The sequence below is a fragment of the Canis aureus genome, chromosome X, assembly GCF_053574225.1.
Source record: "Canis aureus isolate CA01 chromosome X, VMU_Caureus_v.1.0, whole genome shotgun sequence".
Classification (NCBI taxonomy): domain Eukaryota; kingdom Metazoa; phylum Chordata; class Mammalia; order Carnivora; family Canidae; genus Canis; species Canis aureus.
Genome location: NC_135649.1, coordinates 57,999,258 through 58,013,303, shown reverse-complemented (window position 1 = coordinate 58,013,303; position 14,046 = coordinate 57,999,258). Strand labels below are relative to the sequence as shown.

The window sequence follows — 14,046 nt, the reverse complement described above, 5'->3', positions numbered from 1 at the left end:
ATGATACGATTTACATTTTGAAGATCATTCTGGAGGTTACATAAGGAATGCATTGTAGAGAAGCTGAGAGAAGCAGAGAGCCATGTGAAGAGATTATTCCAGTTATTCATAGTTAGAGTGTACCTGGAGAAAAACAGATGGATTTTCTTTTATTTATATATTGGATCTAGAGGGGCACGTGGATTGCTCAGTCAGCTGAGCATCTGATTCTTAGGTTTTGGCTCAGGTCATGATCTCATGGGTTTTGAGATTAGCCTGCCCATAGGGCTCTGTGCTCAGTGCAGAGTCTGCTTAAAGATTCTCCCCTCTGCCCCTCCCCCAACTTGGACATGCACATGGTATTTCTTTCTCTCTCTCTCTCTCTCAAATAAATCTTTAAAAAAATAAATTGGGTCTAGAAAACCTCAGCTAAGATAAAACAGGTAAGAATTCAGCCCATGTTACAAACAATAGATTGTCTTAAAAAATACAGATTTTACCAGCAGGTCAAAGTGCCTTCACAAGAAGGAGAAACAATTTGGGAATTGCTAAAAAATCATTTTTCCTAAACAGTTCACAATCATTATGTGGAGATGTATTTGTCTGATTGTCACTTCTAAATGGCCTATGCCATGATATAGAGGAAAGTACTGGAATTGTTACTCAGATAGGGCTCTCCAATTCATGTTTCATAGAGGACAACTACCAGTTTGAACCTTGAATTGCCCTTAAAGATATGTATGGCATATATATGATATGATAGGTAACTTTTATTGCAGAAAAATTTCAACCATATACAAAAATAAAATATAGTGAAGCCCTATATAGCTATCACCCAGCTTCAATAATCAAGGCAAATTTTGACTCATTTATATTCTTCCTCACTCTTCCCTTCACCCACCTACCTCTGATTGGATTAATCCGAAGATTCCCCTTCTCCCAGTGGTTTAATTTGAAGTAAATCCCTGAAACTTTTTAAAAAAGTTTTTAAGGAAGATACAGCACAATTCTTAAATACGCCTACTTCCAGGGAAAAAATTACTCACCTTCCATGAAGGTAGAGGAACACAAGAATCCTCTTATTCAGATCTTCCTATTTCCCCTTGTGAAAATCAAGAAAAAACTGACTAGACTTGGAATTACATTCAATAAGTTTCTTAGGACTAATACAGCTTTGCTTAGAGAAAATGCAGAACTAAACTAGAACCCTAGGATATTATTGGATTAGAGAATCTTCCCAACTTTGTTCAGCTCCATCCTGTCCTTCCAAAAGAATTAGCTTTGTAAATTTGATACTGTTTAAGAAAGGCCTCTTAAATCCTTGGATCTAGAATAAGAAGTGGGTATTGTTAATTCAAACTTGGATGCCTCACAAAAGAAATTATATAATTACTAGGGTCAAGGCTCTAGTACTAGATATCCCAAATTAAACATGTTTTCGTATGTCTTGCTCCAGTTGCTATGCCTTTCTCTTGAGCATTGTCCAAGTAACTATTCCAAAGGAAACTCTGCTCCATTTTAAAATCTGGACCAATTGGCAATATTGAAACTATCCCATTTAGCTCATAATGTTATGTCCCAGTAACCTCCCATCTGAGCTGCAAACCCTGTCATCCTAGATCTCAGTACCATCTACCCATCATAACATGACTGGCTCACGAAAACACTTTAGGGAACCATCTCCAAAAGCTTATATATTCTTCCATTTTAAGAAATTGGTCTCTTTTGTTATATCTCGGCACACGTGAGCTAGGTAGGAGTGTTTAAAACTGATTGTGTTAGCATACCAGTTACTGAATCAAAGCATATTGCAAAGTATCTTTAACATAAAGGATGTATGGAACATAAACTTTAATAATGAAATTATTTTAATGTAATAAGATGGGAAACCAAATATAAAAACCCTGGACTTAACAAAATCTCATCTACAGGAGACCAATTAAAGAAGATTATCAAGACTGCCTGTTTATCACATAATTATGTTATATAACAATTCTTTGTCGACTCAAAGGAAGTATGTGTTATTTTGCCACTAAATGTTAAAGGTTTTATTAAGACATGTAATTATTTATTGCATTCTTTATTTAAAAAAATAGTATTGGGGCACCTGGGTGGCTCAGTGGTTGAGCGCCTGCCTTTGGTTCATATGATCACAGGGTCCTGGGATTGAGTCCCACATCAGGCTCCCCCAGGGAGTCTGCTTCTCCCTCTGCCTATATCTCTACCTCTCGTGAATAAATAAAATATTTAAGAATAAAAAGATTAGTATTTACTATCCTAGGATGAGCATGAAATACTTTATTATATTTTTTATTGAACAAAAGGTACTATGGGAATTCAATAAATTTAATAATGGTGTGTGGTGGGGTAGAGGTAACTTGTTGAGAAGTCTTTTCACAGCTTATTTACTTTCAAAAGAATTATGTCTACAGGTCATCTCTGTAGATTACAGTAATGGAAGAAGCGAAAATGGCTTTTTGTTAGGGTGATCTAAATTAAGTTGTGAGATGAATGCTTATTTTTTTCCTTTTACTGTTTGTGTTAAGAAACCATATTACAGTTAAAGCATCATTCATTATAAGGATGGGAAGAATGATTTACGGAATCCTATTTGAAACAATGAGTTACAGAACTTGGAAGATTAGGTTTGTAAGCAAAGAAATTCTCATTTAAAGCAGACCTGGGGTGCCTGGGTGGCTCAGTGGGTTAAGCATCTGCTTTCAGCTCAGATCATGATCCCAGGGCTTTGGGATCGAGCCCCACATCGAGCTCCCTGCATAGCAGGTAGCCTGCTTCTCCCTCTCCTGCCTACCGTTCCCCCTGTTTGTGTTTGCTCTGTCAAATATATTAATGAATGAATGAATTAATTAATTAATTTTGTGAAAATAAATAAATAAAGCAGAAACCTGCATCAGCCAGATGTCCATCTATGTTACATACAGTGTTAGCTCTAGTAGTCCTCATCAGGCATTTTTAAAAAATATTGGAGTGGTGCTTCTTAGTTCTAACATAAACATTAACATGATAATAACTTCCTGATGAAAATATACAGCAAAGCTAAAAATATGTTTCTTACTAGGACTTCCATAAAGACCATACAGATACTTCATATATTTTATTTAGAAACTTAAACAAATTACCTTGCATGTAATTGCACAGTCTCCATTTCATTTGATATCTAAAGCAAAACATACTGGAATAGAAATTAGATAAACAGATATTTCTCACTTGACAATATCTTTGCAATTTTCAAAGATAAGCTGTGTGAAACTTGTGAGAGGAAAAAACCACCGCTATTTTTATTGAGCTTAACCACAAATTGGAAAAGGAATACATACATTTAAGTTTGTTAAGTATAATGAGCACCTTGTTACAATACCCATTCAATTATGCATGGATCAAGTGAATCACTGAGCTGTTAATTTCTTAATTGCCCCAAATTTTAGACATTGTTATTTTTATTTAAGAACATTTTGGAAAATCACACTTGTTTTAATTTTCAAACAGTTATGACAACAGTTTTCTATCAGGCTACTAAAAACTTCCATTTATATCATATGTAATGAGTAGATAATTTGGCATAATTTTGTTACAGTTACATGCATGTGTAGTTAGCAGAAGAGAAACTGCCATGTTGTTCCTACACCAAAGGGGAAAATGTAAGGACTATATAGCTCAGGAAGAATATTAACATTTTCTATCACAAAATATTGATAAAATTGGAATTGTTTTAATCCAATTATGGAGCTTAACATTTTAGTCAAAATGTTAAGATAATAAAGCTCTTAGCTTCATATCAAGACCTATTTGAATATTTGTATAAAAGTATTAAAAGCATGTATCTCCTCATTTATAGCTTGATTTAGTGTAATGCCTCATCCATTCCTATCTTAATAGTTTCTTAGTATAATGAATAATTATTAAAATATAATTGTAAGGCATGACAATACTATATAGATATCTAGAGATATTTCATGCAAAGCCTCAATCACATGTAAACCAAATATATTTATTGCTTTAATCTGTACTTTGTCAAATGGAAACATTTTAATTTTCACCAATTCTTAACTTTAACCATAGGATTTGAAATTAAGAAATTTCATTCTTATCTACTCATGTATTTGGAAAATAGTTTTGTTCACTTTGCAAAGTCATTAGAACCCAGTTAATCAACCAACTTCTAAGTGCATTGCATACTATAAAATCTTTTTCTCCCAAACAGGATACAAGTGTCAAGTATTTGTTCTTGTTCTTATTCTCTAAACCTTATGCAAAAATTCAATGTAACATGTTGTATACTTCTATAAAAAAGTCCACCTTCCTTCAATCCATTCCTACAATATAGTATTACATATTTTTAAGGAAGTGAGTGGGCTCATTTGAAGATGATCTACTTCAAAAGAACAGATTTGCCAAGCCAAGCCACTGATATGTTCTTAGAACCATAATAGTATAATATGTAATTTAGCGGACTTAGTTATTTTAAAAGATATTATCCTACTTCCCCGATAAATGAAATTAACCATCACCTGTGATTTAGTTATATCTCTGAAAGGTTTAAATAGCATGTAATAGAGCATCTCTTTTAGTCATGAAGTTTAATGTAAGAAAAGCAAATATATGCTATATATACAATGTAGTGAACTTTTTAAAAACTCAATAATTCTTGCCTCTTTTTGGGGGGTTAAAAAACAGTATTTATGTTTGTAGCTGAATTGCACATCTAATATCAGAGAAAATCTTCTAATGGAATAAATTGTAAAATCTCTACTCCAACAAATTAGTTCAGTGTCTAGGAAGCACCCTATTGAAAAACAGTGGATTATGTTCTACAGTGTCTGGAATTGGAGTTTAAACAATGTGTTGCTATATTGAATACAAAAATGTGATAGAAACGCCTGGTAGTGGCTGGAGAAACTGTCATCTGCAGAACTAATTCATTTCATTAGATTCACTGAGTAGTAGCATGGTTCAAATTATTGATTGGCCCTTAGTAATGGAAAATAAAGTACTAATGTAGACACAAAAGCTCCTTTGATTTGGAAGTCCATTCAGGGCTAGAAAAGAAAAAGAAAGTTAGTTTACAACTGGTTCATAATTCATTTAAGATATTCTTATTGTATGTATACAATTATAGAAAATGATTTAAATATATATATATATAAAACCAAAGGAAATGTACTGTATTTTGTGGTAACTTTTACATGTATATTCAGTGAAACAATGGTTTATCTGACTTTAGTCAAAGTATATGTTTCAATTACTGAAGGGAAGATTGGGTAGACCTCTTACTTGGTGTCTTATTTTGAGGCTAAATATGTCCAAACATATCTGTTAACAAATATAGATTTATCATCTGTGAACTTACTAAAATATATTTTGAACTTCCTTTCAGTATCTAGTCCCCTTCAGATATCAAGTTTGATGTTTATTGCTGCACATTTTTAACAGAGAGAGAAATAATGACTACTATTCTGTAGACCCTTCATTTGGCAAGTTCTCACATTGATGCACATGTGGTTAGTAGCAGTAGTTGCTTCCCAGTCTTAAATTTCAGTATCAAATCTCTGAGTGACAAATTTTAAATCCTATGCTGACTTTCCCTTGCTGTCATCTGCCTCTTAGGCCATCAAGTACCCTTTATCATTTGATTGACATAATTATCTGTTAATGTCCTAAGAAACGCAACATATGTCAAAGCTCAAATTATTTGGGGGGGAAGTTTCCAAATGTTGGTTGCTTTCATTGAAAACAGGTAACCATATAATCAAGATTGATGGCTTGATTGTAATTAGAGAAGGTCTTCAGAGATAAAAACTTTTTAAATTTTTTGTTTATGCAAATATTTCAGCTTATTCAACTAAAATATCATTTTTATTTATTTTTTTCAATTTTTATTTTTTTTATTTTTTTAATTTACTTTTTATTGGTGTTCAATTTACCAACATACAGAATAACCCCCAGTGCCCGTCACCCATTCACTCCCACCTCCCGCCCTCCTCCCCTTCTACCACCCCTAGTTCGTTTCCCAGAGTTAGCAGTCTTTACGTTCTGTCTCCCTTTATGATATTTCCCACCCATTTCTTCTCCCTTCCCTTATATTCCCTTTCACTATTATTTATATTCCCCAAATGAATGAGAACATATAATGTTTGTCCTTCTCCGACTGACTTCATTTTTAGAGTGAGTTATTTAACAGACTTAATTTTATTAACTATACATCTGCAGTAATTTATTAACAATGTCTGCAGTGTTTTATTAACTATAAATCTGCAATTTTAAAATTTCTTCAAAAGCTTTTGCAGAGGGCAGGCCGGGTGGTTCAGCGGTTTAGCGCCACCTTCAGCCCAGGGCCTGATCCTGGAGACCCGGGATGGAGTCCCACGTCAGGCCCCCTGCATGGAGCCTGCTTCTCCCTCTGCCTGTATCTCTGCCTCTCTCTCTCTCTCTCTCCTCTCTGTGTCTCTCATGAATAAATAATTTTTTTTTTAAAAAAAGGTTTTGCAGAATAATTGACATCTGCATATTTATCTATTGCTCCTCAGAGTATAGACATTTTAAAACTTATTCACACGTAATAAACCTATAGAAAAAGTATACATGTAAGTATACAACAATATGAATTTTTCCAAACTGAACATATATATGCAACCATTACCCAGATCAAGTAACAACACATTAGCACCTTAGTAGCCCTCCTAGCACTTCCTTCCAATCAGTACCTGCCCTCAAAGATAACCACCTTTTGATTTTAATAACCATAAATTAATTACTTTTACCTGCTTTTAGTATTTAAGCAGTTTTTAACATAATGAAGTCTGTCATTTTTAATGTTAAAGTCAGATTCTGTGTTGTTTTAGACCTGTGATTCTCAAAGTTTTTTATGTCCATTACACTTGAGGGATATCATATATTCCCATCATTATCAATGGTTTACTGTTAAAAATCCTTTGGCAGTAGTGTAGGAGTATACAATTAAGAAGAAAAGACCCCAAGGTGATTCTGTCATGTTAAGATTTCCCAACCCTCAGCAGTATTAATATTTTGGCCTAGATAATTCTTTGTTGTGAGAGACTGTCCTATTTGTTGTATGATCTTTAGCAGCATCCCTGGTTTTTATCCACCAGATAACAATAGTACCCATTCCCCAGTTGTGAAAACCAAAAATAGCTCCAAACATTGCTAAATGTCCCCTCGGGGGCAAATTTGCCCCAATAGAGAGCCACTGCACTAAGATGAATATATCCTATTTGATGATTAAAGGTTAGCAGGACCATAATTAGACAATAAGTAGAAGTTTTAGTAGCATTGATTCCTTTTTAGGAAGAGGGTTTTAATAACCAGCATCACTTAGCAATGTATTGGCCTACTTAAAAAGATGCTAAGATCCATGTCACTTGGTCATTTTGGAGGATGTCATAGAAGGGAGATATTAGAGTACATGACAAAGTATTCTTCACCAGCCTCACTATAACTGTGGGATTTAAAGCTGGAGGATCTTACAGTCAATTGAGAAAGACACACTTCCTTGCTTTCAAAATACTGAAAATTTTCTAACTATAGTAATAAGTACCACATTCAAGACTGAAAGACAAATTCTATTAAAACATGCCTATTCTCCATACACTATCCTTCATAATTGTCTATAATATTTTCTACCTGCTTTAGAAAAAATGAAGGTTTTTTTAATTGAGTAGAATCAGTTTAAAAAATATTATATTACCTGTGTATGAATCATTCTAAAGTTTCTTAATTCATACTAATATCAGTAAGGAAAACCTGGGGAAATCTTTAAGAGAAAAAATGAACTGGAAGATTTGAGTTTACTTTGATAGTTTACTACATCTTTGAAGGTTGTTATATATAGAATATATGCAAATTTCTATTCTTAATAGAACTAGAAATACACAAAAGAACTTACACAAATCCATTTGTCTTCTGTTTTCTCAATCACAATAGTCTGTGTGTCTCTACCTGGTGGTATATATTCATAGTCATCATAAAGGAGGCCTAGGATTGGATATTGTGTCCTATACCTATACAGAAAAAAAGTTAGTTTACCAGCTGCACAAAAAAATGATTCTCATTCCTTTTTAGTGACTCCTAGTTTGATTCTCCATATTAAGTTAAATTGGCTTTGAATGACTTTTAGCTCTAAAAAGAAAATACCTCTTAATGTATGAAGCTTTACTACTATTATTTTCAAAAGCATGAGCAAAAAGTATGTCTGCTTTTGCAATTATGGACCACTGGGAGCATAAGACAATGATCCTAGAGAAGAGAACCAAATGACATGAGCCCTACTAGTGCCTAGCTCAATACTTAGGAATTTTTTTGGTCACAGGATAGGGAAAGAGCCAAATAAATCCCTTCAGTCTCACAAAGTTGAAGTGACCGGATTTCAAGTAAAGGTATGCCAAAACAGCCAGTGTGGGGCAGAACACCAGACAGGAGAGAGCTACACAGATAACAGAAAAGAGACTTGTAGAGTGTTCTCCATAAGTCTTTAGATGAGTACTGATTAGTGTAGGCATGTGGGAAAGCTACTAAAGCTGGGGAAAGAACCATTGGAAAGAGCAGCCTGGAAATCCCTGGAGTTCACATAGTGAAGGTAATAGGTTGTGTTCCACTAACCGGAATGGAAAGATCTCCTAATGCAGGGAGCGTCAGGAAGAAACTACAAAAGAATATTGTGTTAGTATTGGAATGACATTAGTCCTAGACTGCAGGTTTTAACAGTTTAAGTGCAAGATCTGAAAGTATTAAACTGTATCCAAGTAATTTCACCTCAGAATAAAACCACAGAATATTTGCAGTGAAGCAAAAATATTCAGAACTCAAGTTGTAAAATTATAATATATGGCATTCAATAAAAAAATTGGTAGAAAAGCAATGAAGCAGGAAGATATGGTTAATAATGAGGAGAAAAAATTAGTAGAAACAGAACAAGGAATGACAGATACAAGAAATAAGTAGTCATGGTTGCATCTATTAAAAATATTTTTAATGTATATTCAAGAAGTTAGAGGAAAGCATGAATGTGATGAGGAGAACAATGGAGGTTATAAAGATCTACATTGGACTTCAAGTAAACAAAATCAGGAAAGAAAGAAGTAACAACTGACACCACACAATTAGAAAGCATTATATAGAATACTGTAAAAAATCTAGGCCAAAGTATTGGATAACCTGGAAGAAAAGGATAAATAAATACCAAGAAACATACAATATTCCAAAACTGAATGAAGAAGAAATAGAAAATCTGAACAGATTGATTACTAGTAACAAAATTGAATTAATTGTCAAAAAAATGTCTAGGGGGTGCCTGGTGGCTCAGTTAAGCATCTGACTTTTTTTTTTTTTTTTTTTTTTTTTTTTATTGGTGTTCAATTTACTAACATACATCTGACTTTTGATTTCATCTCAGGGTTGTGAGATCAAGACCCACATTGGGTTCTACATTGGGTATGGAGCCTGCTTAAAGATTCTCTCTCCCTCTGCTACTCCCTGCCTCACTCTCCCTCTCTCTATCCCTAACTCTCTGTCTCCCTCTCTAAAAAAAAAAAATCAAAGAAAATAAATAAAAAATTAAAAGGTGAATTCTTCCAGTTAAAGAATTATGGAAAGGAGTTACAATGGCAGAGGAGTAGTAGGACTCTAAGTTTGCCTCATCCCTTGAATACAACTAGATAGGTATCAAATAATTCTAAATATAGGAGAAATCAATTGGAGGCCCAAGAAAACAAATACTGCAAGTCTATAAGTAGAAAAGCAACCACTATTTGGAAGGTAGGAGGTGCAGAGACTTGAATCATGTGGATATAGCTGAGGATAAGGCAGAAGGGAGGAAGGTTGATTAAGGAGGCTACCACAAATTATTATAAGCAATGGACTACAGAATTGGAACTTTCAGAAGTCTGATACAGTGGGGTACATGCCTGGCTTAATGGTGGGGAAGCAGAGTAGAATCCCAGATGTGACATCATGGTTTGAAGATCTGGGTCACGAGAAGAATTGGTGGCACCTAAGTGTGGCACTTTTGCCAGGCAAAGGAGCATGGAACCTGGCTGAGAACAGCAAATCTAGGTGCCTGCTTTCTGCTCTGTGTTGCCATAAACTTTGAACCATATAGTTGTGCCACAACTTTCCTGGGAGAGCTCCAATAAAAGGCAGAAATATGGCCAGACACTCCCTGGGAAGAGTAGTTCTGGTCTGCACCATGGTAGTCCCTAAAATTTGGAGTTTTGTAACAGGTAGGATGAACACAGAGCTCTGATGGAGACTGGGGAGACAAACAAGAGTGATTGCTCTTCTGTGAGGGCTCACTGAAGAGTAGGGGGCGAGAATTTTCAGCTAATGCTGGAAAGCAAGGTGCATCAATATTCATCCTGTTGATCATAGCATAGACCGCTGTGCTATGAAACTTGAGGTCAACCACAAGAAAAATTTTGGAAGGACCATGAAGGTTAAAGAACATCCTACTGAATACATGAAGGTTAAAGAACAAATACATGACAATTAAAGAACAAAAGAACATCCTACTAAAGAATGAATAGGACATCCAGGAAATGAAAGTAGAATTAAACCCTTCTTCTGGTTTCTCCTTGATGCTAGAGGGAAGATGCAATTTCATAGCAATTTGTTCAAGACTCAACGACTGTTTGGAGAGCTGTGGCAAGCTCTGGAGTCCTATCAAGTAGTGAGCCTGCTGTAGCAAACACAGAATGAACTCTCCTTTTACTTGGGCTTAGTAATAGTTCTACTCTTAGGTTTTTGGTAAGTTGTCTACTAACTCTGTACCTCAGTACCTTGCTCTGAGAGATGGGTAGATTAAACATCACAGACAGAATATTTGTACAAAGAATAATTTTTAATTAGATTGTAAAAGCAACCAACTATGAAAAAAGCAAACTATTAAAAGCGTTCACCTCATGCCTTAAAGGAGATTTATATTATGAAGAGAATTGGTTTCATTCATGTTATTCCCCTCTGCCTTTTGACAATTAAAAAAACCTCTTAAACGTTTGAAAAAAAAACATATGGAAGCAAATGAAAATGAAAACATGACAGTTCAAAGCATTTGGGATGCAACAAAAAGCAGTTCTAAGAGAGAAGTATATAGCAGTACAGGCCTGCCTCAAGAAGCCAGAAAAGTCTCAAATACACAACCTAACATTTCACTTAAAGGAGCTTGGAAAAGAACAGCAAATAATGCGAAAATTCAGCAGGAGAAGAGAAATAATAAAGATTAGAGCAGAAATCAGTGACATAGACATCAAAAAACCAGTAGAATAGATCAACGAAACTAGGAGGTGATTCTTTGAAAGAATCAACAAGGTCAATAAACCTCTAGCCAGTCTTATCAAAAAGAAAAGACCCAAATAAATAAAATCATGAAAGAAAGAGGAAAGACCACAAACAACACAGAAGAAATTCAATTATAAGAGAATATTATGAAAAATTATATGCCAAAAATTTAGGCAGTCTGGAAGAAATGGATAAATTCCTAGAAACATATAAACTGCCCAAACTGTAAGAAATAGAAAACCTGAACAGACTCATAACCAGCAAAGAAATTGAAGCAGTAATCAGAAATCTCCCAACAAGCAAGAGTCCAGGGCCAGATGGCTTCCCAGAGGAATTCTACCAAACATTGAAAGAACAATTAATACCCATTCTTCTGAAGCTGTTCCAAAAAAGAAAGTGGAAGGAAAACTTCCAAACTCATTCTGTGAGAGTAGCATTAATTTCATCCCCATACCAAAGTCCCCACTGAAAAGGACAATTATAGACCAATATCCCTGATGAACATGGATGCAAAATTCTCACCAAGATACTAGCTAATAGGTACCAACAGTACATTAAAAGGATTATTTACCATGAACAAGCAGGATTTATTCCTGGGCTGCAGGGGTGATTGCACATCTGCAAATCAATCAGTGTGATAAACCACATTAATAAAAGAAAAGGCAAGAACCATATGACCATTTCAATAGATGTACAAAAAGTATATGACAAAATACTGCATCCATTCTTAATAATGAACCTTCTCAAATGTAGTGATAAAGGGAACATACCAGAACATCATAAAGAGTATAAATAAATGACCCACGGTGAATATCATTCTCAATAGGAAAAAACAGAGCTTTCCCCCGAAGGTCAAGAACATGGCAGGGATGTCCACTCTCACCACTGTTGTTTAACATAATACTGGAAATCCTAGCCTCAGCAATCAGACAAAAAAAAAAGAAGAAGAAAGAAAAGAAAAGCCATCCAAACCAGTAAAGAAGAAGTCAAACTCAATTTTTGCAGATGACATGATACTCTATGTAGAAAACCCAAAAGATTCCACCATAAAATTGCTAGAACTGATACAGGAATTCAGCAAAGTCACAGGATATAAAATTAAGACACAGAAGTCTGTTGCATTTCTATATACTAACAATGAAGCAGAAGAAAGAGAAATCAAGGAATTGATCCCATTTACAATTGCACCAAAAACAATGATACCTAGGAATAACCTAACCAAAGAGGTAAAAGATCTGTACTCTGAAAACTATAGAGCACTTATGAAAGAAATTGAAGAAGACACAAAGAAATGGAAAAACATTCCATGTTCATTGATTGGAAGAACAAATATTGTTAAAATGTCTATGGTACTCAAACCCATCTAAACATTCAAAGCAATCCATATCAAAATACCACCAGAATTTTTTGCAGAGTTGTAACAAACAATTTTAAAATTGTGTGAAACCAGGAAAAAACCGAATAGCTTAAGAAATGTAGAAAAAGAAAATCAAAGCTGGAAGCATCACAATCCAGACCTTAAGCTGTATCACAAAGCTGTAATCATGAAAACAGTATGGTACTGGCACAAAAACAGACATATCAATAGAACAGAATAAAGATCACAAAAATGGACCCTTAACTGTATGGTCAACTAATCTTCGAAAAAGAAGAAAAGAATATCCAATGGACAAAGAGTCTCTTCAATAATTATGTTGGGAAAATTGAATAGCCACATGCAGAAGAATAAAACTCAACCACTTTCTTACACTATACACAAAAATAAACTCAAAATGGTTGAGAGACATAAATGTGAGACAGGAATCTTTCAAAATCCTAAAGAAGAATACAAGCAGGGATCCCTGGGTGGCGCAGCGGTTTGGCGCCTGCCTTTGGCCCAGGGCGCGATCCTGGAGACCCGGGATCGAATCCCACGTCGGGCTCCTGGTGCATGGAGCCTGCTTCTCCCTCTGCCTGTGTCTCTGCCTCTCTCTCTCTCTCTATGTGACTATCATAAATAAATAAAATTAAAAAAAATCTTAAAAAAAAAAAGAAGACAAGCAGCAACCTTTTTGACCTCAGCAACAGCCACTTCTTGCTAAACACATCTCCAGAATCAAGCAAAAGAAAAGCAAAAATGAGTTATTGAGACTTCGTCAGGATAAAAATCTTTTGCAGAGTAAAGAAAACAATCAACAAAACTAAAAGGCAACCTACTGAATGGGAGAAGATATTCACAAATAACATATCAGATAAAGAGCTAGTACCCAAAAATCTGAGAGAACATTTCAAACTCAACACCCAAAAATGAAATAATCCAGTCAAGAAATGGGCAGAAGACATGAACATTCATTTATCCAATGAAGACATGCAAATGACTAACAAATACATGAAAAAATGCTCAACATCACTCAGTATCAGAGAAACACAAATCAAAATCACGGTGAGATACCATATCACACCAGTCAGAATAGCTAAAATTAACAAATCAGGAAACAATAGATGTTGGCAAGGATGTAGAGAACAGGGAACACTCTCATACTGTTGGTGGGAATGATAAGTGGTGCAGCCACTTTGGAAAACAGTTTGGAGGTTCCTCAAAAAGTTAAAATAGAGCTACCCTATGACTCAGAAATTGTAGTACTAGGTATTTACCCAAAGGATACAAACATAGTGATTTGAAGTGGCACATGCACCCCAATGTTTATTTATAACAGCAATATCCACAATAGCCAAAATATGGAATGAGCCCATACATCCATTGACAGATGAATGGATCAA

General features: G+C 34.9%; 1 protein-coding gene across 4 annotated transcripts in view; it reads right to left on the bottom strand.

The window, feature by feature from the left end:
- Positions 1–3,250: 3,250 nt before the first annotated feature.
- Positions 3,251–14,046, bottom strand: part of POF1B (POF1B actin binding protein) — a 108,300-nt gene continuing 97,504 nt past the window's right edge. For 3 of the 4 annotated variants that reach the window (XM_077889714.1, XM_077889717.1, XM_077889715.1), the window contains 2 exons: positions 7,901–8,015; positions 3,251–5,036 (listed from right to left, as the gene is read on the bottom strand). In XM_077889714.1, coding sequence (XP_077745840.1) covers positions 5,031–5,036; positions 7,901–8,015 — 121 coding nt within the window. In that variant the 3' untranslated portion in view covers positions 3,251–5,030. Of the gene's footprint in view, positions 5,037–7,861; positions 8,016–14,046 lie in introns of those variants that run through there. The other variant, XM_077889713.1, reaches the window with a different exon arrangement.